The sequence below is a fragment of the Miniopterus schreibersii genome (assembly GCF_964146895.1).
Source record: "Miniopterus schreibersii genome assembly, chromosome: 2".
Taxonomy (NCBI): domain Eukaryota; kingdom Metazoa; phylum Chordata; class Mammalia; order Chiroptera; family Miniopteridae; genus Miniopterus; species Miniopterus schreibersii.
The window spans coordinates 28090493-28118387 of record NC_138102.1 but is presented as its reverse complement, the minus strand read 5'-3'; the positions used below and the strand labels follow the sequence as shown (position 1 = coordinate 28118387).

At 47.2% G+C, this 27895-nt stretch overlaps 1 protein-coding gene across 2 annotated transcripts; it reads right to left on the bottom strand.

The window, feature by feature from the left end:
• Positions 1-698: 698 nt before the first annotated feature.
• Positions 699-26862, bottom strand: IRS2 (insulin receptor substrate 2). Of its 2 annotated transcripts, XM_081128019.1 has the most exons (3): positions 22738-26862; positions 11195-11418; positions 699-778 (listed from the first exon to the last, which is right to left on the bottom strand). In XM_081128019.1, the coding sequence occupies exons 1-2, from the start codon at positions 26759-26761 to the stop codon at positions 11210-11212; spliced, it is 4233 nt and encodes a 1410-aa protein (XP_080984145.1). In that variant the 5' UTR covers positions 26762-26862; the 3' UTR covers positions 699-778; positions 11195-11209. The 2 variants fall into 2 exon arrangements, with proteins under 2 accessions (XP_080984145.1, XP_080984146.1); XM_081128020.1 differs by lacking the exon at positions 11195-11418.
• Between the last annotated feature and the right edge of the window lie 1033 nt (positions 26863-27895).

Here is a 27895-nt window from a genome sequence, read left to right as displayed (position 1 = left end):
CGGCCCACCCCCCACTACCCAATACAGTTGATGATTTTCAAAAGTAGGCTGCTTCAGTTACATATAATTATTATTTATTAATCCATCTTCAAAGTCCGATCTCAAATCTCATTTCCATTGAGAAACGTCAGTCCCACACTGGGCTCTGTCTGTGAGTAAACACGCAGGTACCTGGGTAGGAGTCCAACAAGCAGCTGTGTACTGGAACCAGTTCATAAGGCTGATGACCACACTTGCGCTACATTCAGCAGAGACACACGGGAGGTCCTGCCGGCCCCCAACCACGCAAATCCGGCTTTACCTGGAACTGAGGTAGGACTGTGGTAGTTTTGAGTGTATGCCAGTAAATACCAGATTTTACCACTTTAATGGGTATTGGTAGGATCTCCTAGCATGCCAAGGGACAAATTGGCCTTGCCAAAATGAAAAGAAGAAGAAATTAAGACACCGGCCACAGTCTGAAAGGCCAATGAAAACATCCAATTTTCTTGAGAATTACTTCTTCGGCAAAATGTGTTAAGAAACTAAACAAAACACAACACAAACAGCACAAGGATGAATGCCCCCTGTGGGAACAAGCGAGCGAGGCAAGTTCTCGCCTTGTTGGTTCCATGTCTAATACAGTCACAGATGTTTAAAACAAGGTAATTGCTCAGATCCAAAAGAAAAATTGTAAGCAGCTTAAATTTTTTTTAAAAAAAAAAATGCTGATCCTCTTCTTTTGAAGCGATTCTCTGATGTGTGATGTCGTGGTAATGAAGCCAGGGAGGTCTTCACTCTGAAAAAGAAAAGAAGGCAGTGGTGACTGTCCGGACAACAGAGCGATCTTCAGAGTTAGAGAAAAGATCCCTCCTACCCTGCCTTCCCAATCTGTGTGGCTTTCATAAAATGTGCACTTTGGAAAGCAAACATTTATTCCTTCCCTTTTCCAGAAACAAGTTTGATGGGTAAACGCCTATTCGGTTTCCCTGGAGGCAGAACTAGTAGGTTTAGAGTGAGCTGTGAGGTCCACACACTGAAGTTCATATTTTCAATTTAAGAAAACCATTCGCACGTGCTTTTGTGCGCCATTCCATTGAACAGGAGAGAGGCGTAATTCTACCCTTTAGAGAGGAGCTGTGCGGCCTGGCAGCGGCCCCTTTAACTGCCTAGGTCTTGACTCTTTAAGGGGGAAAAAAACCCACTGCCTTCCTGACAGGGCTGCTGAGAAGATGAAAAACACGACACATGTTAAAGTATGTTGTAAACGAGACCGACTGCGCAAATGTGTATCATAGTCAAGAAAGCAGAAGTCATGAGTCCACACTTCTGCCTTCAGAAGACCCTTGCAATTGGATAATCTACCCTATTCCTAAAGCAGCCCAAGATTTAAAAAGCTCCTGCCTGCAATGACACACTTGTTACACACCCTCCTTCATCTACTCAAGGTCCCCGTGTCCCAAGTTAAGGAATTTACCCTTAGGTGGAGCGTGGAGGGGACATGGCGTTGGGCCCCCAACCAGCTCTAACTGCTACCGCCCTTCCGGACAAAAGACTAACTCCTTTAACCTTTTACAGTTTCCACCATTTCCAGCATTTTCTCACTTGAGTTCCTCCTTCTTTAAGGGACAGACTCTGACATCTCATAGCAGATTACCTTTTGCAAAAAAGCTTCCAGGCTTTTTAACAAACGTGCCAAGTTGCTCATGTCACCGCTCTCCTAACTGCAGCGACTCGATTACCGTGAGCCCTGCGGGTCACGCCCCGCCTTATGCAGGGATGTGCTCTTCCTTGCAGTCGTGTTTATCTAACCTGCATTTCTGACATTTAGAATTCCGATCCTAGACACCCACCACACTCTCTGGTTTGCTTCTTTGTGAATCTCAACCTTTTTTGTTCATCTTGAGTTCAGAGGACCGATCCCAGCAAGAGAGAAATTTCCAGTGTGGCCCATAACAGGGAGTGAGCGTGTGAAACACTGGGGTTCTGCACGCCAGGCAGTCCCCCGGTGCAAACTGGAAGTGCTCACTGCGTCGTGCGTGTGGCCAGAGAAACAGCAGCCTGTGCAGACACGGCGCTGTCAAAGGGCAATGGAAATACTGGATCTTTTCAAGACTGTTTTTAAAATCTCCCTACTGTGTGGCATTTTGAGGCAGTGCTAAGTGTATCTTATTATTTTTAAAAAGCCTTACTTAGGTCCTTCAAAAAACTTAATAGGAAAACAGTTCTACAAATGAAACCTAATGGAAAACAGGACCCAAACTGTCCCCTGAAGGAAAGATGTGTCCCCCAGCTACTTCATTCATTATCACTGTGATGTCCGGTTCTAAGAGGCTGCAGGGAGGATCTGAATATTGTTCTCATCCCTTAGAAGGAGACATTTGCTAAAATCTACCTGGATTTGCCTCACTCACGCCTTGACTGTGAGATGAATCCCACGGCCACCCAGAGTAGGTAGTACAGACCCAGGGGATCTGCTTCCAGAAAGATTTCTATTCATAGTTTATTATTATACTAATGATTAGCTAAATGTGGCTAAACTGTCTCCTCTTAACTCTAAACCCATTATCTTGAAAACAGTTAACAAGTTAAGTTATTTAATTCCCAAATTTAAACACAGGTCATATAAATGGAGAGTTAATTACTGCTGGAAATTTACTTTCCATTCTCATCTGCAAAGTCACAAGGCCACGGCCATTTTCACTGTTTTCAAGGATGCTTTCTTGCTATGAAACAAGTCCTATCACTAGATGTTCATGAGCTCTCATCAGTTTGAACATGTAATTTTATTTTCTGAAGTACGATACAATTATCAAGACCTTAATTTCTATGCATTAACATTACGAAAGAATATTGCTGATAAAGGCAAGGAAATCATTCATTCATGCATTTATTCATGCAATACCCTTTCAAGATTTAAAAACATTCTAGTCTTGTGCAGGGCCTCACTGAGGCACATGGGATATTGATGAGCGAGAGGAGAGTTCCCACTAGAATGGGAATCCCATGAGAGCTCTTCTCTTGGGAGGGAGTGAAAGCAGCCAACCCTCCAAAACGCCTGGATAGTGAAGGATTGCCAGGCTGCGGTTATCAGCAAAGGAGAAAGCTATTCTAAAGGAGCAGCAGAAGTGAGGGCTGCCAGCAACCCAGTGGTGCAATTTAATGTTGGGACAGTAAGAAACCCAATCTTCCAGGAGGACGCACAGCCCCAGGCCTCTTCGAAAGGAAGGGGCAGGGACATGATCCTACATGTGGGCCAGGGAGAGCCACTGAGGACTGAGTACACACTCACATGCATGCAGGTACTATCTATCACAGGGAGAGGAATCTGTTCATGGCACCTGGGACAGAAGCAAGCAGGCTTAGGCCAGGGGGATCAGAAAGCAGACGGCCACCAGCTCAAAGACAGCTGCTTGGGCATGAGGTGTGCAGTGCTTCAAACACATTTATGAATACAGAAATGTGCACTAGAGGAAACACAACGTGGATGCAACCTGTCTCCTATTAGGATACAAAACAACTGCTTTCTATGGACGCCTCCTGTCACTGCAAAAGGAAAGAGCTGAGACTTGTGGGCCTCCTCATGGCCCATGGAACTTCAGCCCACATCACCCAGCAGCTTGCCACTGAGACGCCTGCGCCTCACCTCCGACTCCGTGAACATCCTCCCCCACGTGATGTATCCACAACAAACATAAACAGAGCTGGCCATCAAAAGCAATCCTTGCTGAGATGCAAAGCAAGGAAAAGGCTGAGGGTACCCCCAAATCAGATTGAGAGGACTATGACTTGCTGAGCAAAAGGATCCTGACAAAAACCTATGGAAGGTAAATGCACACTGAGAATGCACAGAGGAAAAAAGGGATTTTGGAAACCTAACTATAATTTTTTAATCTTATGGAAAGAAAGCCAGTGACAGAAGATACTTGCTTCGACTGAGATTTAATACAGCCTTTCTAATAGGAGTTGGGTGCAAATCTCTGATGGGCATGCCAGCAAGGGCTCTGACCTAGGACCACAGGAGGGAACCAGCCAAAGGAAAAGGTGGCGTGGAAACAACTCAGGAAAGATGACTGGGCTAAAAGCATGAGCATGTGCTGTCGCTCAGGCTCTCGTACGCGGGCAGGGCATCCAGGTATCAAATCAGGTCTGAAGGCCACCTGGAAACCCCTCCCTGGGTGTCACTCCCCCCAACTCAGAAGAGAGGCAGGAGCCAGAAGCTAGGAATGTTTTTTTACTTACTTACTTTTAAAGTCAGTTAAGTTGTCCCTCCCCTTGAAAATTAATCTGGTTCATCCAGACTAGGAAAAAAAAAGTCTTCTAACACCATTGACTTGACATATTTAACCTTCAAATATTTATACTTCCTAATGATGAGATTCAGCAAAAATTTATTTATTTTATTATCTATACTAATTCTAGTAGAAGCAAAGAACAAATGATTAATTTTAGGATCACTGCACACTGAATATTCATTAGGATGGGAGACATTCTTTGAACACGTTAGGCGCAGCAGCAAAACAAAAAAGAAATCTAGCAAGAAGCACGTGCTGCTATGAAGGCAGTTACAGAACGACCTGCGCCAATTCTGCCCCCAGAGGCAATGCGTCTAAAAATAAACTTATTGATACTCACTGAGTCTGTCGTGTAATTACACACTGTACCTTCCACAGCTTAGACAGCGTTTTGTCAAGAACCCCATTCACACAAGCATTGATCTAGTTACTTGATTTAAAGCAAAACTTTCAGCAAAATGATTAAAGTTGTTCCATATGACAGGTCACGCAGGCTAGCTACTCCCCATATTTTATTTTTCTGCTCTGTCACATATGACAAATGATGTTCATATGAGGAGCACAGTCTTATGTGCCAGTTATCATAATTCCCTGGAGACTGATTCCACCCCTTTTCTACTCCATTTAGAAGAGCAATCAGAATGCAAGTGACAAGAGTAAAGGTAGAGTCCAGTAAAGAACAAGACTTCAATCTGCTCGACTTTACGGGAAGGAAGGGAGGGAGAGAGGGAGGGAGGGAGGGAGGGAGGAAAAAAGATAGATCACTGAAAAATTTTGTCATTAAAATAAGTGGGAAAGCTCCCTTGCCCCAGACAGCACAAAGGTCAAAATACTAACATGCTACATCACCTATGTGCTGGGCTCCATGATTCCAATCACATTAGTGGAAAATACAGTGAAACATCAGGTCTAGAATGTAGAGCTCCATGGAGGGCTCCATACACAGCTCCATATATAGTCCCATGTAAGGCTCCATTCCATGTAGACCCCATGTGGAGCTCAGTGCAGAGTTTCATGTGAAGCCCCATGCAGACAGATCCCGTAGAGGGCTCCATGGCCCTGCTGAAGGGAACAGGGCCTCGCAGTAAGCAACACTGGACCAGAGTGCAAATCCATTTAGCAGGTTCGGGCATATCTAAACTGGGTGCTACAGACATTAATTTGCATGACAAAATGAAACAATATACTTAAAATAAAAATTTATTATTTTTTTTGTGGCAACTATGATTAAAAAATAAACTCTCTGATGAGCCCAAACATGTCCTTCAGGTCCTTTTGTGTTAAACATAGAATTACGGGGGAAAAATAAACTTTTCAGTTACATGAGAAATTCCTAGAAAAATAAACCTGATAATTTAGTATCTCCTTACTTTACTGAAAGCAAAACGCTCTTAGAATATGCAAGAAAAAAAAAAAAAGTTAAGGTTGGGTGTGATAACGACTAAGCCAGGGGTTCTGAGAAAAATGGTTACTGGAACTTTTCTTTTAAATTGGAAAAAAAATTACTTAAAAGGAAAATATGGAAGAACAAGTTCCCCCAGAAAAATGGGGGCAGTAAATTACTTTACCACCCCTACCTGTGAAAGATTTAAAACTTTCTTCTACATGAGCTCATCACTTCCACTGACAATTAAAACCATCTCATTCTGAATGCTTGTTATTAAAGAAATTTCCTAGCATCAAGTTGTAACTTGATGGTAATGACACAACATGAAACAGGATGAGACAATGAGAGAATCTAGTTTTCATATAAGGCTGGGGTTAATAAAAGGTATCTCTCCTCCTTTAGCTCCTGTTTAATCCTTTACATGAGACTTTGTCTTAATCACCAAAGACTAGAGGAAGCAGGCCTCCTGGACTGTTAACTACATACTTCAAATGTCTTCTACATAGTCAAGCTTTCACCCACAGCCCTGTGTTAATTTTATAGTGCAGAGCTTCGGCCGACTTTATATCAAAATGCCTAAGTATTCATTTCTTTTCTATGCTTGTTATTAAAGAGCCTGGTGTATGTGTCCTTTAAGCTACTCTTCTATGGCAAGGGTTTCCTACCACAGCTGCAGCAGCGGTGTCCAACATCATAGGAGAAATATTATTATTTTTCAACACAAACACCCAAGAGGCAAAAATGCCCCCTGAATTGCTGGTGGACTCTTCTGTTAAATTATAAAATGTTAAACCTTTCTAGGTAAAGCCTAGGTGAGGGAGCATCAGCGATTTGCCCAAAGCCTTGCAGCTGGTCAGCAGGGAAGGAAAGTCCATAACCTCCCCCAGAACCCTCCTCGCTGCTCCACTTGGGGCCACTACTGTCAATTTCTGCAAATAATGAAAGGGTGGGTAGGACAGGGGGGGACGTCTCGAATTTCCACTTGGGGACCCAGAGTTTAAACAGTTACATGGTACTATTAGCTCTTTATAAAACTCTCCCCAATGACCCAAAACACTGCCCAGACAATGAATTTCTGCTTTGTGCATCTGTCTCCCCTACTCGTCGAGGAGTTGGACCATGCCTGTCCTCAGCGTCTGGCACAATGCTTGTTTGGTCCTTACAAAGCCTTGTTGAATTAAATTGAAACAAAAACCCATGTGGTTTATACCATGTCTCATAGGCAGAAAGGCTAAAAAAAATTTCTAAAGGAGAACAAAACTTTAGAACTGTCTGAGGCCCAAGAGAAAAGACCTTAAAAGAATGAGAGTGGCATTCTAAGACAGAGGTCAGCAAATACGGCCAGACCTGGCCTGTTGCCTGTTTCTGCAAATAAAGTTTTATTGGAACCCAGCCACACTCGTTCATCTGCATATGACCGCTTTCACGCTTTAATAGCAGAGTCGAGCAGTTGTGACAAAGACTATATGCCCCTCGACATAAGGAAGACAATGAGGAGAAAGGAAGACTAATTTGTCAAAACAACACTGTATATTTCTATCTGTATATTACACCTGGAGACTAACTGATACCCTTTGAAAATTATCTGCAGGCTTACATCCTTTAGAAATGCAATACTATCTACTAAAAACCATGCTATCCAGTTACAGACCCTACTGAAAAGGAGGAAGCAAGTCATGAAATCATTTATGAGGCCGGCACGCTTTTGGAATTAATGTCCCTAACTTATGGTTCTTCTAGGTGGTTTCTCATGCATAACACAAAAGCACTGAATAACTCTGATTATTACTAAATATATCCCACACTGCTACTCACATCAGATCTGCAATTCAAAAGGGCCCAAATCTTTTCTCTTTCTTTGGTCATTTGAAAGTGTAACAATACACAAAACAATAAGAATATTTGGACCAAGCAACAACAACTTGCCTAAACACTGCAAATATCCTACGTGTGGTGTAATACTTTCTTCAGATTTAATACATTATGCTTAGGATTTTATACCAATGTAAAAATTCTGTATTTTATTTATGCTATAAAAATGTTTATGTTGCTTATATCTGAAATTCTCAAACCTGAATGTTTTTCCTATGAAATTAGGTAATTAGAATAACAATTTATTCAACATATACCCATCCCCAAGAGCTTTTTGTTATATATCATTAAAAATGAGCCTTTCTTTCTTTCAAATGTTAAAATACTTAAGAGTTGCTATTACATTTTTTGCTTTTTTAGTTTCATGATTCAGTTCCTTTTTGTTTTTACCACTGAAATAGAAATAAACATTTTCTGAAGTCTGAAATTATGCCCAACACAACTCAAACACCCCCTATAATATCACTGAATAAGTAATATACTCATGAGTACACTTTAAAAGGTATACCCTTGGGATTCTAAAATATAATGTTTTTCATATTTAACAAAAATGCGGTAATTTGAAAATGTATTAAAAATAGGTATAGTGAAGTGCTTGTCTTTCACTATAGGGGAAAAAAAGATTATAAGAAAAAGGGAAAAACTCTATAATCCACTGCCTCCCCCTTTTCCCCACCCCACTGAGCCAGTGAGAGGGCCAGTCCTCCTTCCATATACTGAGCTTCCACTGGGCACAAACGCAGTGGCCTGAGCAGCCTCTGCTTCCAAACTGCAGGTAAATTCCCTCCCAGACTACAGTCTGTAACATCTGCATAATACAGGATGTCAGCTTTGTCTCTTGGGAGGAAGACTGTATCTAATTTAAAAGCCCTTGTGCAAATGGGCACCCTTTAAGATCTACCAGTAAGGTCAAGGCTGAAGGTCAAACCTTACTCAGGAATTGAAGTGCACACTCTCTTTGCCCCGGCACAGGTCGGAGAGCTCATTCCATCATCAGTCACCACAAAAGCATTCCTGGGAGCTTAGGAATGACTCAGGGCAAGCTGTTCCCACACCTTAAAACCGCATGCCAGTCCCATGGCTCAAGCAGACGTGGGTGTGGAAAGCCACCGGCCCCACCAGACTTAGGGTCCCGGGGCCCAGGAACCACCACACCGGCCGGTTAATAGGGACATTATCCTCTTGCCCTGAATTTTTCACTGGGTCATTATGAAACTACCAAATGAAATTTTATTAAAATTTGTAAGTAAATAATGCAAACGATACTTTTTTTTCCCATGTGCCGCAAAGCACATGCTACTGGCATGACTCGCATCTTGTGGTTGATCCTTTTGCTTTTTTTGTGCACCTTTAAATGATGTACACATGTAACCACATGTTTTGTTTTGAACTACAAAGGCTTCTTAAACGCGGGCAGCCCTCTGCTGCCAAGGAAAGCCTGCCCCTCCCACCCCGCTCTTTGGGCTAATTTGTGGAGCCACGGCCGTGGTATCTCTGAGCACATTTGCCACCACAGCTTTTTCTTCATTCAAAATTATATCCATGAATGACATCACGAACAACTGCAAATTCAGCAGCACACAAACAACTGATGAATACACAATAACAATGGCAAATAGCTCCCGGAATAAAATGAATAAACTTGTTTTAATGGGAGAGAAGCAGAACAGAAGTAGAATTGTTTTTCTGGGGGTAACTCTAGGCCATGTAAAGCTAATAGTTCTCAAACGCTGCACACAGAGCCTGGCCCAGCCGCTTTCTTCACACCCTGTGAACGGGACAAAACGCCGGACAGGGGAGGCATGTGTCCCTGGGCAGGCAGCTGCACAGAAAGAGAATGACAAATTCCTCTTCATGTCACATGTGCCCAGAGAGCAGGATGGGTCACCAACTCGCTGAGCTCTGATTAGTTGGGGCCACAGGGCACTGCCTCTCTGTTTTCTCCGGCTTCTACACAAAGATGCACCAAAAGAGAGATGGACATTTACATTCCTCTGGTGCAGATAAGAGACAGAGCTGACCCAAGTCACTGATTAAATGTGCACCTTCCTCACCGGCGGGCTAAAAGGAGAGTGGGGGGGTCTTTTACCAGCAGTGCACTAGCGTTGCTCAAGTCTTACACCCTCAGCTCCGAACTCACTCCATTAGCGCTCTTCAGGTGGAATTTCTATGAAATACACAGGCTAATAAACAACCTATCATTTTAGTTTCTAAATCAGCGTAAGAATCAAATCAATGTGCTGGACAGCCTGAATTTAGCAGCCCTGACGGGAAAGCGAATGTTCAGAAGACCCTGGGTCAGGGAGGGCTAGGAGTGACAGGTCACTGACACGGCTCCGAGATATCTGTCTGTCCAGGGTTTGTCCATGGACTTTATTTTTATTTTTTTGAAGACAGAGAACCAGGTAGCAGCAGGCCTCCCCGAGCAGTGCCCCCCTATAGGCCTGGAAAGGCTCGCCAGCATGGCACGCCCACAGTAGATCTCTCCACCCTTGGGTTTTTCCTTAAAAAGCAACAACAAGAACCTGCCCTCCAAGGAGGTTCTGAGGATTAAATACCATTTGAGAATGTTTTATAAATTATAAGGTGCCTTACAAGGATGTTTGTGTAATCAGGTTTGCAAGTCTATGACTAAACACTGGCACTTTGATTTCGTTGTTTATCTTGTGAAAGTTTCTGGCTGCCTTCCCCACTTCAATTACATCTCGGCATCTTCAATCTACTAGAAAATGTTTAGGTTTTTTCACATCTTACGTACTATTTTTGAGAAGAAAATTGAAGACTCGACGAATACCTCACTAAGTAAGAAGATACTACGACAGGAGATGACTCCAGTAGAAAAGTTTTAAAATGCTCTACATATTGTTCCAAAGAGACTCTAGTTCCCTTTTACACTGTTAAATATGAACTTCTACACTGCTGAATAGGAACTGACATCTTTATGATGGCTGACCAGGCTCTACATGGCCCCGTTACCTCCTTCACTTCACTATGACTCTCACCCAGCTCCCTCTTTGTCAGACACACGGGTTTACCTCTTATCCTGAAACATATACTAGCAATCTTCTGCCCCAGGGCCTTTGCATGGCTACTCATTCCCTTTGCCTACATGGATTCTCCCTCTAAATGTCTACAAGACTTGCTTCTTCACCACCTTCAAGTTGTCACCTCTCCCTTTCTCCTTCCCCCACTTTATGCGCATTTACTACAGCATTTGCTACCACCTAAAATACTACTTCCTATTCTGAACACATATCAAAATTACGTTTATTTCCTAGGTTTCAAAGGTAGACTTGAAGACTCAGTAGTACCTTTGGTCTTTTTCTTTTTAGTTAGAAACCAAACCTCTTTCTTCTAGCCTGTACTTTAATATATTTCAAATGAGTGAAATATTTTAAAAAGTATTTAACATATAACAATTGGCCTCTTTGTAATGGGGGAACAAAAAAAGAAAAAGAAAATTTAGCAATCTGGTTACACTTGAAAGGTGAAAGGAAGTCTAACCCTTTCTGCCTGTCTCCCTCCTGCCCCAAAGCCCAGCCTTCTACCCTCCCAAGCAGCTCTTAAGTGAAGTTCCTGTCGTTTTTTTTGTTTGTTTGTTTGTTTTTTCTGGAAAGAACAGATAAAAGGTGGTAAAAGGTAAGAATGACAGGAAACTCACCTGGAGCTGACTCCATCAGCCTGATGGGTTGGTAACACAGAGCTGCCCAGCCAAATGGGACTGCCCTCCTCCGACTACAGTGGCCACTGTGGCGGGGGGCAGGGCGTCCAGCAGCGGCAGGTTTTCAGAGCAGGAGGCATTATGAGAGGAGGGGGCTGCTGCTGGCCAGGAGGCCTCCTCTGCACAGGAGGAGAAGGGGGCTTTCCTGGACAGGTCATGGATGTCTGTAAAAACGACGGGATACACACTTTTAAAAAAGGCTTCAGAGCCACCCACACATGGTTATAGGTGTTTCTTAAGAAAACACTATATCCTATTTGGAAATTATTAGGACGATTTAAAATTAAGCAACTTTGAATCACAAAATGTAAAACGAACTAAGATTCTCTTAAATGTTTGTGGATTATTTCTGAGAAAAATAGCCACTGAAGTCTAAGCATTTACTCTCTGTGGAAAGGCATGGTGTGTGCTGGCTTTCAGTGTGAGCTGCGAGTGCCCAGGGAAAGCAGTGATGAGTCCCCAGGAGGGATTCACATAGCACACTGAAGAGGGAGACTCTTTAAAGTAACAGGGCAAGGTGAGCAGAGAAGACTCAGCAGGCACAGGAAAGGGAGACCAATAACCTAGCCCTGGGAAGTTTCTGGAATACTACCACTGCCAACAAAGGCTGGGCACAAAGAGAAACGCTGGACTAGTGAGGAGGCAAGGCTGCCAAGAGCCTCGAGCAGGCGGACACCTAGGACTAGGACCCAGCAAAATCAAACCCAAAGTTTCTCAGAGAAGAAAATGGACCTGGAAATCCAGCCTCTTCCAATGTGCCCCAAGTCTGAGTAGGGAGGGGGCTGAATGTCTGAGTGGTTCCTTCAGAATTTTCCAGCAAGGGCACCCACAGTCCCGGCAGGGACATCCCATTCTTCGTCTCTGGCCAAGAGGGCCTGGAGAGTGGGCGCCTAGTAAAGGGCTCCCAGAGGCTGCCCAGAAAACAGCTTGAGTGGGGCGCTGTCCAAGTTGACTATAAAGGCGCCAAGTGGACAGAGGCTTGTTTCAGATTTTCCTGTATCTCCCAGAACATCTACTCCCTTGTTGGTACACAGTGAATTCTCAATAAATCGACTGGCTTAAATATCAACCATGTCCCAGCTTTGGAAAATGCCTTAACACCCCATGACTTCTGAGTGTTCCAACTGAACCGCAGGGACCCCGGAGCTGTGAAGATGAATGCTTATCACCCAGAGTTATTCTAGGAACTTAATTAAATGCTCCATGCCGGGGAAACGGGGATACTTTACTGCTGTGGTTATTTCATCTGGAACTAAGACTGCTAATAAACCAGCATTACTGATAAGCTAAACTGCAAATAATGATAAGAAGTAACACAGAATTAAGGTGAGTCAGTCCTGTGGCATCTTTAACATTCTGATAGGAGCCCAAATATCAAAATGGCATTTCGAAGCTACATAAACTTTGGAAGAAAATGCTCATTTCAGAAATTTGCCAAAATAAAAGAAATGTAAATAATGTTTAAAAATCCATTAATATTTATAAGTTTGTCAGGCTTTCCTATCTAATATATCCATACTACTCACTATTAAAGTTTTAAATTTGTTTTTGTTTACTTAACCAGTTCAAGTTACTTTTCTGAAACTGACTATAGAGTAAATTCACCCTCCTGGATTTATACGATCCTAAAGAAGGAAAGATTAGATCTTGCAGTTTTGCAACTAACATATCTGAATATTTTCAATTGACCTATACAGTTACTAGAAACCTACTTGGTGAAGTAACAAAAGTTCTTTGTAGAGGTTTCACCAAACTTATTTGATTGAGGGGGGGAAAAAAAAAAAAAAAAAAAAAAAATATATATATATATATATATATAAAACTGGAAGAGCATGGATACAGCTTAGGGATTTGTTCTGTTTCATTTGCATATGAAAAGTGTTATTTTTAGGTCACTTTTATGTTGAAAAACAATAAAAAAACACCTACTAACATATAAGAATAAAACAGAAGCATAACATGATCACAAATCACTTTAGTAATTCTTTTTAAAATGCATCCAGGCCCTGGTGTATGAACTGGCCGTGAATACCTTCCTCTCTAGGAGTCTGCTGTCTTATAAGTTCAGGAACCCCATGGTGTCCACAATGTACCAGAGTGCTAGTACCCCCATTTCTGATCTTCGAACAAAATCAAGCCGCCCATCACATTCTAACCCATGCCTTATTTAATCCTGCTTATTGTCCAGAGTTCTTCAAGTATTATTTGTGTCATTTTAAAATTCAGTAAGGACATCCTGGCCTATTTCCAAATGTCTCCCCCTACCTCACAATTTCCCCCCAATTCATCCAGCCACCAAGGGGCTCTGGGCGCCCGGAACAAGGCAAGGGGAGGAGAAGCCCTCCTGGGTGTGATCTGGGCCCTGGCAGGGCAGTGGCTGGGTGGTGGAACTCACATGATAGGTTTGGGGGTGGCCTCTAAACAGACCTGGGAACTCACAGGCATCAGATGGTCACTTACTTCAGTCCCTATTTTTGGTGACTTTCCACCACCAGCACTGGGCAGTGCACCCAGTGCTCAGTTCCCAGGTCCTCAGAGGAAGGCAAGATTTCACAGAAGGAATCGAAACCTCGCCCAGGGGAAAGCCTGCTGGGTTTATTTGTGAAGATTCCCTATATAGCACATCAGAATCTCTATCGTGTCCATTTTTCTTCATAACTCAGTAAGTGATCAACAGATACAGTAGAAGGGTATTCTGAACTTGGCTTTCTTCTTCACCTAAAAACTAGTTTCACCACCCCATTATTCCCTGATAGAAGGAAAAAGCCTTCCCCTATTTTGTTTATCCTGTGGGGCAGACAGTCTCCAATCCCATGCCTATTGTCAACAGAGATCCTGGCTAGATTACGCGTGCACATTGCTTATAAAGGCAGGCGCAGGGCCCCGGAGGCTACCATCTGCTAGGAAGGAAGTACTCTCTCCTCGGATGCTGCAGAGACTGACAGCGAATGTAAACAAAACCCTGAGTCACCCGCACGAGCACCAGGCCATAGACTCCCAACTACATTTCTGAAAAATACGGACAGCTTATGACTTTTTGTGTTTGCTTAAGTCTTAGTTATAGGCACATCAGCAGAAAGGTAGCACCTTCAAAAAAACCATTTCTCTTCATATAAAAAATTCAGTTAAACGTTTCTCTCAGGGAGAAAAAAAACAACCACAAAACCTTAAAAGAAGGGCCCTGGTGAAACAATCCACTCCCCAGAACACCTAGCAACAACTGATGACTTACTTATTATGGGTTCTTAGGCAAATTCCAAATTGGTTAGTTTTCAAATAAACTCATCATTAAATAGGCTAATGACTAATTTCTTAGGAAACTGTTAATGGACTTAATCAAAATGAGGAGTATATAACATTCTACTTATGGAATTAATGCATCTTAAAGACACCTCCCGCAGCAACAGAAACACCAACTGCCCCCCGAGGTACCGGATCAGGGGTCCAGGGTGAACCAATCTACAAAGAGCAAGAACTTACATTTTCCTAAATACAGGCCTATTGATCTGAATGATTCCAAGAATTTTCTTTCTTCTCCTTTTTATTTTACAAGTAAGCACATGATCTTGAGTGTTTACCAAAACTTTTCTCTTCTGCCTCATCAGTAACACTGCTCACATAGTTGTGAGCAGCCCTATTTCCCTGATTTACAACATGCTCCTTACTTAGGGGCCTCTGCATTCTCTATTTCTGCCCACTAGCATACCTGGTATATGCATGAAAGAATTTACTAAAATGTTCCAAAGAAAAAAGATGGATACCATTTCCCCAAATACTGAATTGTTCTAGAAGGAACAGGTCATATCCTGGGAGAAAGTTATTCATCAGTACACAAAAGACCCATGGAGACAGAGAATTCCGTATTCTTTCTTGATACTATTTACAAACATCTCTACCAACTAATTAAACCAGTGACCTTGGAAAAGACTCCTGACCTCCCTTGGGCTCTGTTTGCACAACCTTAAAATAAGTTACATTATACCAATGGTTCCCAACCCTTTTCCCTTGTATTTTTTTCCTGGTTGTCACCACACTGTATTTGGTGGTGGTGGTGAGAAGGTAGCTTATCAAGTATAATATAGTTTGTTTTATTGAAACAAAAATAGTAGAAGGAATATAAGTTTTCCACTTTGCAGACCACTAGAAATCCAGGAAGGGAAACTGGAAACCCCCAGAACAGATGACCAACCAGCCACTTAACTGGACCCTAAAATTCACTGACAATATGACAGCCTTGAGAGTAGTATCAAATCCTAAACCCTTCAAACTGACAGGTGTAAAAACTGGTAAAAAATAATAAAATAAAAAAATAAAATAATAAAATAAAATAAGGGGCTTTCCTTCAATGTCCAGTCTTTCTGCTTAACTGTCCCCATTTTACTTCAAATGAGTAACGCATAAAGAAAAGAGAAATTATCACCCAAGTGAAATAAAAGACAAAATGTGAATTAGAAAGTTGCCTAAGGTGGAGTCCACAATAAAATCCTAATGTCTCTATTGTATATGAGCTTCCAAAGCAGACACAATGTGTATAACTTGGAGACACTGTGATATAACATAAGGAGCACTGGCTGGGGGTGGGAGGATGACACCAGGTGGAACCACAGGAAAATGCTCATGTAACAGTCTCTTTTTATAGTTAAACTCAACACAACTCCCTCCGGCTTGAGAATCCCGGGCAAGTCACTGGACCTCTCGAAGCTGCAGGTTCCTTATTTTAAAAAAATGGGGATCCAAGTGTCTCTGCCTATGTCATAAGGTTTTTGGAGTATTATTACATGATCCTCTATATGTGAAAATGTCTTAACACTATGAAGCAAAGAAAAATACCTTTTGAATTTTAAGCAATTCTTTTGATCCAAAGGGGAGAGAGGCTTGCATTCATCTTTCAGTATTGATCAGAATAATGGTTACATTTTTATCACCTCCAATTTCAGTAGCATTCTTACATAATTCATTGACCACCAATTTCTGGGATTGTTATAATTTGGAGGCAAAAGACAGACTGATTTAAGTAACTACTTTTAAATTTGCATAGAAAAAGCAGTGTGTCACATTCACAAACACAGGCTGGGGCAAAAGTAGGTTTACAGTTGTTCATATGGACAACAATATAATAATTAATAAATAATAATACAAGAATAAACTCTGTTTCCTGTACTTACAGCTGTAAACCTACTTTTGCCCCACCCAATATTATAGATTATCCATTAATATCATGCAAAAGCATAAGTCATTCTTCATATAAGCATATGCATTTTAAGGTAACTATTAAAATCACATAATATAATGAACTCTATCATAATACCTATTTTTGTATATTGAAACTTAATACTACACCATAATCATTCACTGAAGTATTTGTATCAATACCATATGGATAGATTAACATAACTGTAAGATTATAATTATACTTAAGGTTATAAAGTTCTAACATAATTAGAGAACACATCATTATTTAGTATTTGAGGTTCAATTATGAAAACTCCACATCAAGCCTCTTGGAGCAGAACTATAGAACCACACACACACTGACACACACACATCACCACCCAAAAATACTTATTTATAGAAAATTTGATACTCTTTAAAGTCAATACTAAAAAAACAGTATTCACAAAGTGTTATGCATGTGGATCATTTCTCTTTAAGGTATGTTATGGATCACAATATTTGACTGAATAGTCCAAATTTCAGTAATAGCACAATAAGTAAATATTTTATAAATCTTGTCTGTGTGCATATATAACCCACACAGCATAAGAAAACTGGGCCAAGTTTGAAGATACATTTGCCTGATCAAATTTTATATAGTTTCTGGACATGAAAAGTGACTTTCTGAAAATTTTTAATTTCTAGCCCAAGAAAAAAGAAATCAGAATCCCTAAACTGACTGTTTTATCAGGTGTATACAGGCAGCCTGTATGTTTTAACCACATTGTATTTCAGCAAAATTCAATGAATTCAGTTCTAATACAATGCAGAAAAGTATCCTGTATTATCTGTACCCACAAAGCAATATACAACATAAACTCTAACTCTCTCTAGTCAAACTTTCTTCTGTGCCTTTTATTTTAGTACACAGTTAATATAAGTCCCTGTGGCTATCTAGAAAGAAATCAAATAATCAGTAGCCATTATCATCCTCAGCATTTCCTCTGCCTTGAGTGATGACTTCCTCAGTTCACAGAAATCTACCACTGAACTCTATCTACAATGACCTACCTTGAATGATTAAAAATAACCATTGCAATCTCAAAGAACGCGTTCAAATCAACAAAGTTAACAGAGTGTTCCCCTTTAAATTTGGATAGCACTGTTTTCACAAAACCTGCCACTGACAAATAGTATGAACTAACCATTACAGAGGTTCAGAAATCTTTTTCATTTGTTTATTTAAAAGGCAACATGAAAATGCCTTGCTTAACTTGTATAGAAATACACATTCTGCTCCTGTCTGTAGTAAAGTCTGCAGAGAGCTCCCCATTACAGTGGCCTCAGTGAGGGACTGGCTTTGGGGCAGGGCACAGCGCTTTGCTTCCCTCTGAGTGTTTCCCCCACTCTACTTGGCAATGCAGATAAAAGAGTAAAGTTACATTTTCCCTTAAGTTTCTAAGGTGAAATGGGAACACTTGATTCTGTGCTACCCAAAAAAACAAAACAAAGAAACCTCTCCACTTGCCAAATCTGATACCAAAAGTTAACTAGCTCTTGGAACTATGCTTCTACAGAAAATGCATTAGTGGGAATTTTAACAGAAAACCCATTATGCCCAGGCTGTTACTAAAACTTTTGCAAGTTCCCCTCTTCAGAAAGAGATTCATTTTAATACTAATTGTTCTAAAGAATATGAAACATTAATTATCTAATAAAATTCCTTTTGGGGGGGGAGGGGGGTCTGCGGAGGAACAGAAGAACCAAACACTAGAGGTTTTCCTAATGCTTCTGACAACCAAACAAGTCAAAACAGTGCAGGAGCGACCACCCTAATTAAATCAACCCCAACGAGTGATACTCCAGGGTGGAGCAATGGAGGATTCAACTACAGAAGGTTTAAGGGTTGTGTTTTTCTTTCAATGCATCCAGCAGGAGAACAAACACTGTTGATTTAAATAAATGTGTATTCTAATTATACATGTTCATCTTGACACTACTTAACAATATCTCGTAATATATAAGCAAATCATAAAAGGTAATCAAAAGTATAATCTTAGTATAGTGTCAGGATTAAGATGCTGTTTTCCTTAATTGTTATTTTACTGTGTAATTTAAGACATTCCTTCCTTACAATTGATAATTTTATCGATGAAAACAGTCACAAGTTAAATAGAGAGGGGGAAAAACAATGGTTCTCGGAAACTGAGGTAGAACTAGCAATCAAGCAGAAATGGCAAGCGTTTCTTAAAAAGGTATTGATTGTCTCTACTTTCAGACAACTATGAGCTTGTTGTTGTTTTAATTTAGAAACACTCATATTTACAAAAGTGTCTTTCCTGTATATTCTCACCATTTCAAGGTAATAAGTCTCAACAGCATCATTAGATATATTAGCACATTTCTTTGCAAGACGTTAACCACTTTCCCTGTTTACTACCTCCTGGACCTGCCAGTGGCCCTGTGACACTGAAGGGAGAGGCTTAAAATGATCCCATTTTACAGACAAAGTGAGAAAGAGGGATTAAATGGCTTCCCTCTAGTCACACAAAGACTCATTAAGATCAGCAACTGGAAACCTGGTTTCCTGATTTCTGGTTTAGTGTTCCACATACTATGTATGCTTCCTTCTGCGAAGTACTATTTTTGTAAAGGTTTCTCTTTCAATAAGGGAAATAGCACAAGTCATGTGACTTTCATTCACGAAAGCCTCTGTGTGTTTTCATTAGCACCTCACTGTCTGTTCCTGAGAGTAGGGTAGGAGCGTGCACATGACTATCTTGTGACAGAGCTGGCCAGCTGAAGCAGAAAAATGCACACAACAGAAAAAATAAAGGGTCTTGGTCTGTCCGGCAATCTCCCTGGAGTTCTAAAAGTGTCCACGTTCTTTGCTTTAAGATTTCAACAGGCAATACTTTTAAACGTAAGTGGTGACTGTATCATTCCTGTGGAAACATTTCTCTTAATCCATAATCTTTTACTATAGCATATGAATAAACAGTCCCTTTTATCGAACATTTAAATACAGATGCTTTCAGTGGCCATTTTTAACCTAATCTGCCCTGCACATATAGAAAAACCAATTTTAGAATAAAAATCCCACTAAAAAGGAACACTAAAATAGCATATTTTATGGCATGCACCAACCTATAATCAGAACAAAAATATGAGTTAATTTTAAAAAGTAGTTTTAAAGCATAGTAAATTCAGTAACATACCTCCACTTCCCCAACAACAACATGCTAACACATTAGTTCAATTTTTCTACATACACACACATAAAATACATGGTAAATAACCTTCCCCTACTCCCAAATGAGATGCATACTTTAGATTTAAACTTTTATTTTTCTCTGGACTCATATATCTATATTATATACATATACCTAAAGTGTCCTAACTTTGACTTGGCTTTCGCATTGAAACCCCACCCCCATTCCCAATTCTATTGTAAACAACTACCGAACCTTGCTGGAACCTTTACTGTCTTTGTCACGACTTATGCAAATACCAAACACCACCAAGTGACCCCAAATTATTCTGCCTCAGCATAACCAGTGCAGTTTTTCCATGCAGGCCCCAAGAAGCCCTATGTGGAAACAAACAGCTGCCCCTCCTGAGAGCCAGGGCAGTGCGCACAATGACCCAGAAGCTCTTTTTCTATTTCTCCTTCAAAGAAATGCTTTGCAAGTATTCCTTCTAGAAATTATTCTCTCAAAGGACACTAATCTCCCGTTAGCTTTTTATTTATGAACACCCCAAACAAATGTCTACGGGAATACATGAGTTAAATAAAAGTGGATGTTCATTCTGAATTTCTAAATGTTCTCCTGGCTTCACAGACCACAATTTAGCTTCCACATTAATTAAGATGACACCCTCCTCTTTCCTATTCTGCTGTTCCCTGTGTTCAAATGAGTTTACTAGAAACCCACTTAGCATGTGGTCCTTTTTTTTTAAATGTGGTTTTGGCACAATGAATCAATTGCAATTATCAATTTTGCTTAAAAAGAGCCCTTTTCCTTTTTAAAAGGGTGTTTACCATCATGCCCACACAGACTTTGGAAAAACAAAAACCAAAACGATCTCTCATCTTTGTGCAGCCACCGTGAAACATACAAACTGCTGTTTTGATTTCAGAATCCTGAATCCTATAAGTTGAAAGGAATTTTATACTGGTGGGAAATCTTAAACAAAACAAGCTAAATCGGTTCTCTACCTAAACTTATCTCTTGCAGTTTAAAATTTTCCCTCGTCTGAAAAGGGCATTATATCATACATGAATCACATTTCTGAATGTATCTATGTTATCAAAAAAGCCTCAAATCCTTTTAGGCCCGTAGACGCACACTGCAGCTCACTCCTCCTGTTACTGCAAGAACCCACTCCTGGGGCCCTCCTGAATCCAGTCCAGGTTTTTACCGCCTACTCTACCAAAAGCAGTAAAAGGTGTTATGTTCTCAGACTGTTTTTCTGATTAGAATCAGATTTCAGCAAAATGTACTTTCATGTTCACTGTGGCATATACCCATTTGGGCATACCAAATAAACGTGTGTGTGTGTGTGTGTGTGTATTTTCCCCCCACTCAGTTCTAGTTCTGCTGGTGTGTTTATATGGTCCATGTCTTGAAAGGCAGCTAATACTTAACTCTCTGACACACTAGCAATTTTTCAGGCATACCTGTAGTGCTTATTGTAACTCCAAGTAAAATGACCTTCAGCGGAGAGTCACCGTTTATGGAAAACATTCTGACAACTTCCAATTGATTTAACTAAATGCTGAAGCACTGCATTCCTGATAATTCTGTGACTTTTCATCTTTTATTCTAGGGTTTTAATAAAAACGTAAATAGTTTTTCCTCTATTATATTACATTGTAATTACCCTACAGCTATAATTCTAAATCCCGTGGATGTTATCAAACATACGCTGCATTTAGATAGCGTTAAACTGGCCTGTTTACTTTAAGGAAAAAAGGCATATGGATCCCCAAGCCACCTTCATCATCACCTCGTTGTAACCCCTGCTGACTGCTGACCTTAGGCCAGCATCTTGGACAGCATCCACTCCTGTGCCTTCCGTGGTTCCCACACTGTCTCTATCTCACTAGCAACCCTGCACAGAAAAAGCTACAGAATTAAAGAAGAAACTCTCTTGAAATGAACATCCCTCACCCCTTTATTCCTCTCTCTCCCCTATCAAAGTTTGAGACAGTCAGCACGCATCGCCAGCTGCAAAGCAAGGAGTCTCTCTCTCCTCATGGATATTTGATGAGAACGTGAAGAGCAATGCGGGGCACCATCTATCCCACTGTTCTTGAAAAGCCCCATGTTGTTGTCTTCACTTGTTTTCTCTAAAGCACTGATTCTAAATCCTGGCTGCACATAATCACCTGGGCAACTGAAAAACGCTCGTGCCTGGGCTCTACCTGAATGTGTCTAGGGTGAGGCCTAGTAGGTAATTTCTCAAACCTCCTCACATGGGTCTCACCTGGGGCAGGGTTCTCAGAGGATGGTCACCCATCCCCCAGACGTCTGAGAAATGCGCATTTTGGGTCACACCCCAGACCTACTGCATCAGAATCTCTGGGGCTTTACGCAGTCCAGCCCAGCCATCATCCCGGTTTCAAGCAGACTCTCCAGGTGACTCCAGGTATGCTCAAGTTTGAGAACCACTGCTTTTGAACTGTGTTTAAGGGGTATTACTATCCCAGCCCCTTATGAGAAAAAGAATGTCTCTGATGGACACAGTTTATGTGTAAACTGTAAACGGTGAACTGTTCCCTTTAGCAGCCACAGAAATGGATGCTCACTTCCTAAGTGACTTTCGAGCCTGTTTTTATAAACTTTGAGGCTCAGCAAGAATCAGCTGGGGCCTGGCTCCAGGAAAACAAAGAGAAAATCTGCGAAGGTTACAAGCCTGGGAGAAGTCCGAACTTCTGGGCCCTTCCTAGCAGAACTTTCCCACTCTCAGATCAAGAAGACAGTGCCTGCCACCTCTTAGAGGTGGGGACCTGGGGAGCATGTCCAGAGTTAGCAGATGGCAAGAGGACTGTGGGAAACAAGAAACGTGTTTGGCCAAATAAACAAGCAGCAGTCTCCTGAGCTGGAAGCTTCAAATTCAAGTCAAAGATGACTTGACTGCTCTTGGCAAGGTCTTTGGGAAAAAGAGAAGGGCGCAGGAGCCAAAAGTAAAACAAAACAAGGAGCCGGGGCCAGTCTTTTGGCATTTAGGTCAAGGTACCAGAACAGGGAAGAGGAGTGAACCCCCCCGACGCTCCCCCACTGCCCCGCCCTTCCTCCCACCTGCCACAAGGTGAAGGGCCTCACCTTTCACAATGGTGGCCTCCTTCAGGTGATGGGACAAGAAGTCAATGCTGGCATAGGTGTTGGAGGGCAGGGCTCCGGGGCCTGGCCCCCCACACCCCCCGCCGGTGCTGTTGGCCCCCACGGCGCTGATGAGACCCCCGAGGCTGCGGGCCCGGCTCCAGGCGTTCTTGTCGCCTGGCTGCGGATGTGGGTGCAGATGTGGGTGCTGCTGCGGGGACGGCGAGGGCGCCGGCTCGTCCCTCACGTCGATGGCGATGTAGTTGAGGCCGTTCTGGAAGCCGGCGGAGGTCTCCCTGCGCATGGGGGCGCCGCTGCCCCCCGGGCAGCCCACCAGGCCCCCCGGCTGGCCCGGCGTCCGCGGCCGCGCCTGCTGCGGGAGCGGCGGCTGCGCAGGGCTCTCGTCGCCCCCACCCAGGACGCCGCCGCCACTCCCTTCGCTGCTTTTCCTGAGAGAGACGTTTTCCACCGAGGCCGAGTTGTGGCGCTTCGGGTTGTGCGCGAAGGACGGAGACACGGGGGTCACAGTGGTGGTTGAGGAGAAGGTCTCGGAGCTGTGGCGGCGCCGGCCCCCCTGCGGGTCCGCGCGGATGACCTTGGCGCCCCGGTGGGGGTCCGGGGGCTGGCCGGCCTGCAGGAAGGCCTCGACGCCGGACACCTGCTCCATGAGGCTCAGCCTCTTCATGCCCGCCGTGGGGCTGGTCACGCGGGCGCCTTCCGGCTTCGGGGGGGCCGCGATGGGTTGTGGCGGGGTGGCAGCCACGCCAAAGGCCATCTCGGTGTAGTCACCGTGGTCCCCCGGCGCCGAGGACGACGAGGAGGCAGCGCTGGGGCCCTGGGACGCAGAGGCGGGGGGCAGGCGGTACAGCTCCCCCGGGGGCGGCGGGGCGGGGGGCTGCGGCTGGGCACCGGGGGCGGGGGCGGCGGGGCGCGGGGGCAGCGGCGGGTACCGGGAGGCGGCCTCGGGGGACAGGAGGGCGTCCAAGGAGCCCACCGGGTCCCCGCTCTGGGTACCAGACTTGGGGGACTTGGGCGAACTGAAGTCCAGGTTCATGTAGTCGGAGAGCGGGGAGCGCTGCCGGCTGTCGCTGCTCGTGCCCGGGGTGCCCGAGCCCAGCGACGAGGCCGGGCTGCCGGCCGACAGCAGCGAGGACGACGAGGCCGCGGACGCCAGCGTGGGCGGGGCGGGGGGCGACAGGCGCGCCCCCGCCTCGCCAAACTCAATGTTGATGTACTCGCCCGGGCTCTTGGGCTCGGGCGGCAGCGGGTACTCCTGCATGCTGGGCAGGGTCTGCAGCCCCTCCAGGGACAGGCGCGTGGGCCGCACCGCGCGGCAGCGCTGGCCCAGGGCGCCCTCGGGGCGGCCGCCGCCCTGCCTCCCGGGCGAAGGCCCCACGGCCGGCGCGGGCTGCGCGGGGCAGCCGCCTCCCGCCCCCGCCCCCGGGACGCCGGCCGGCCGCGCGGGGCCCACGCCGGCCCGAGGCTCCGGCCTCTCCTCTTCCAGAATGCGCCCCACGGGGGAGCTCATGAGCACGTACTGGTCACTGTCCCCGTTGCAGGCGTAGGGAGCCTTGTAGGAGCGGGGCAAGGAGCTGTAGCAGTAGCCGGGGACGCTCCTGAGCATCTCTCCCCCGCCGTGCAAGGCCGCAGAGAAGAAGTCCAGCGGGGCTCCCGAGGCGCCCGCGTCGCTGGGGGACATGTTGAGGTAGTCCCCGTTGGGAAGCAGCTTACTGTCGGGGCCCTCCCCGGGCAGCCTGGAGCCACACCACATGCGCATGTAGCCACTGTCCTCCGGCGAGCTTTCGGCCGGGGAGCCGGCCTTGCAGCTGGCCCCGGTCCCCGGAAAGGCCCTGCCGGCCGCGCCCGTGGGCGCCGCCGCTGCGGGGCCGGCGGGGGGCAAGGCCGCGGCAGCAGCCCGAGGCTGCAGGATCTGCTTGGGGGCAGACACGCTGGTGGGGCTCATGGGCATGTAGTCGTCACTCTTGCAGCTGCCGCTGCCACCGCCCATGAGGGCCACTCCAGGGGTCATGGGCATGTAACCGTCGTCCGTGCCCAGGTTACTGCTGGAGCTCCGGTGGGACCCAATCTCAATGTCACCGTAGTCCTCAGGGTAAGGGTGGTAGGCCACTTTGGGAGAAGACGTGGGGCAGGACGGGCAGAGGCGGCTGGAGCTGCCGGAGAAGGTGGCCCGCATCAGGGTGTACTCATCCAGCGAAGCAGAGGAGGGCTGGGGCACCGGCCGCTGCCGGGCAGGGGCGGTCAGGGAGTAGGTCCTCTTTCTCAGCCCTCTGTCCAAGTCCTGCGCGCAGTCCCCCGACACTCGACGGTAGGGCCGGCCACAGTGGCTCAGGGGCCTGTCCATGGTCATGTACCCGTACAGCTCACTCCCGCTCCCATCCCTGGCCGGAGGCGTCTCCGCGATGGACTCCGGTGTGTTGCTCCTGTGGCTGCAGAAGGCTCTCAGGTCCCCAGGGCTGGAGCCGTACTCATCCAGGGACATGAAGCCGGGATCGCTGGGGGAGCCAGAGGCTGAGGCGCTGCCACTGGAGGGCCGCTGGCCGGCGTGGTGGTGCAGGGGATGCGGCAGGTGCGGGTGGGGGCCCGGAGGCAGCGGGTAGGAGCCCGAGCCGTGCCCGCTGCTAGACGACAGGCTGCCCGGGCTGGTGGCTGCGGGGGGCGAGTGCGCCACCGGCATGGACATGGAGCGGCTGTGTTGCAGGGCGCCCCCTGCCGGCGCCAGCGTCACCTTGCTCGCGCGGTTGCCGCAGCCGGCGCTCAGGGTGTGCGAGCGGCTCAGCGGCGTGCGCACTGATCCCGGGCTCAAGGGGCTCCCCGCCACCGACACCGGCCTGCCGCCCGCCGTCCCGGCCCCCGCAGCGGCCGCCGCCGCGCCCCCGTCGCCCTCGCTGGCCGTGCGCACCCGGCACGAGCTGCACTTGGCGGCCGGCGGGGTGGCAGCCAGGCTGTCGGTGCGCGAGCGGCGCACAAGGCCTGTCTGGCTAGGGGGCAGGTTAACCAGGTGGTGGTGTCGGCGAGCGCCCGGGACGCTGATGGGGTGCGTAGCTGACGACCCCGACGACTGGCTCTTGCTGCGCGGCCGGAACTCAAAGAGCTCCTTGAGCGCCTTCATGGCCTCCAGAATGGTCTCGTGGATGTTCTGGGCCACCACCGAGTCGTCGGCCTGCATCCACAGCTCGCCCGGGCCGGTGACCGCCGAGCGGCCCACCTCGATGAAGAAGAAGCTGTCCGAGTGGCCGCAGCGACGGATGTTCATGAGCTGCAGCGTCACCGACGGCTGCTCGCAGTTCAGCTTCACGAAGCCGATGGTGCGCGCGGACAGGCACAGGCGGTACACGCCTGTCAAGTTCTTGCTCTGGCCCAGGCCCTTGGGCTTCAGGTTCACCTGCCACACCTCGCGGTAGGCGGCCGTGGCGGGCGCCACCAGCCCGTAGCTGTCATCGGCGCCGGCGGAGCCGCCGAGGGCGCCGGGCAGGGAGGCGCTGCAGGACCCGGCGGTGACGGCGCCCGAGGCCGCGTCGGCGGCACCGGCGCGACCCTCGTTGACCAGGTCGGTGAGCGCGCGGTACCAGCCCTCCTGCTCCTGCTCGTTCTCGGCCGCCACGGCGAAGTACTCGTCCTTGGTGTAGAGGGCGATCAGGTACTTGTGCTTGGCGTCGGCGCGCTTGTTGATGTTGAGGCAGCAGTCGAGCGAGATGACCCGCTTCGGGGCGCCAGCCTTGCTCCGCCACTTCTTCTCGCTCTCGTAGTACTCGAGCCGCGGCGGCTGCGGCGCAGGACCTCCGCCCGCGGTCGCCTCGTCGCCGCTCGCGCCGGGCCCGCGCAGCACGAAGAAGCGCTTGTGGCCGTGCTTCTGCTTGCGCAGGTAGCCGCACTTGCGCACGCTGTGGTTGTTGTTGTTGTTGTTGTTGTTGAGGTTGGGGCCGTCGCCGCCCGCCGGCCCGGGGGGCCCGTGCAGCGGCGGGCTCGCCATCGCGGGCGCCTCAGGCCGCGCTGCCCAGCCCGGCATAAAGGGGCTCGGGGGGAGCAGAGGGGGCGCAGGCGGGGGCTGCTCCCTCACCCCTGCTCGCCCGCTCGAGCCCGTGTCCCTTGGGCCCAGGAGGTGGGGAAGGTTCGGGGAGGCCCACGGGGGCCGACACCGAGCGGTGGCGCAGCACCCTCCGCGCTCCGGAGCCCCAGAGGATGCCCGGCGCCGCCTGTGGCCGCCCCCTGGCCCGGCTGCTCGCGGCCGCTGCCTCCCGGGCTCTCGGGCGGCGCCTGGGGACTCGCTGGCTGGGTGGAGAGTCGGGGTCCCCGAGGCGAGGGGCCGAGCCTAAGGCTCGCGCGGCCGCACTAGTCCCGCCGCCGCACCGCGCTCCGGGGTGCCGAGGTGCGCCCGAGCGCTTGGGTCCGCGCCGCTGCCGGGGCTGCTGCTGCTGCTGCTGCCGCCGCCAACGGCGACCCGGGCTCTTCGCGGTCCCAGCCGCACTGTGAGTAACACATCGCGCACCGAGTGACTGAACTAAGAAGAGCAAAACAACATGTGACTCGGCGTTACGCAGGCACACACAGCGCGGCAGCCCCGCCCCGCCGCGCGCATTGGCGCCGCGCCTCCCGACGGATGGCGCGCGCGGCCAATGGCCAGAAGGCGCGGGGGGGGCGGGCCGCACACCCCCGCCCCGCCCCGCCCCCCTTTCTCCCGGGGCTGCGTTTCCCGCCGTCCCCGCCCTCTCCCGCGGAGGCGGGGGCTCGGGCGGGGTGGGGGCCGGCCCAAAACTAATTAATCAGAGGCTTGTTGAGGATGCCGGCGGAGGAGATGCCACCCAGGGCGGGAAAAGGGGCGCGCACAAGGGGCGGGGGCAAGTCGCCGGGCGGAGGGTCCTCCCCTCCGGCTTTGACTCAATTAATTGGGCTCGGAGCTTCCGCCCGGGAGGGGGTCGAAGGAGGAGACACTGCAGGGGGCGGGGGCCGGTGGCGATCGAGGCCCGAGACCGTCCGCGGGGGCTGGGCGCAGGGACTGGGGCGGGAGCACCCTGTTTTGGTCCCTCATCGCCCCGCCACCACCGCACTCGCGGGGGGCAAGTGAACTTGGCTGCCCTCCCGTAACCCCCTCCCCACCAACACACACACTTGGGCGAGCGGATCCCGCGCCCGGGCTCGGGGT

What these genes read in the sequence shown, in the direction of transcription:
- IRS2 (XM_081128019.1), bottom strand. Translation starts at nt 26,761, where the DNA reads ATGCCGGGCTGGGCAGCGCGGCCTGAGGCGCCCGCGATGGCGAGCCCG. An exon ending in GGAGGCCACCATTGTGAAAG is followed by an intron (nt 11,419 to 22,737) that starts GTGAGGCCCTTC and finishes TCGTTTTTACAG; the next exon opens with ACATCCATGACCTGTCCAGG.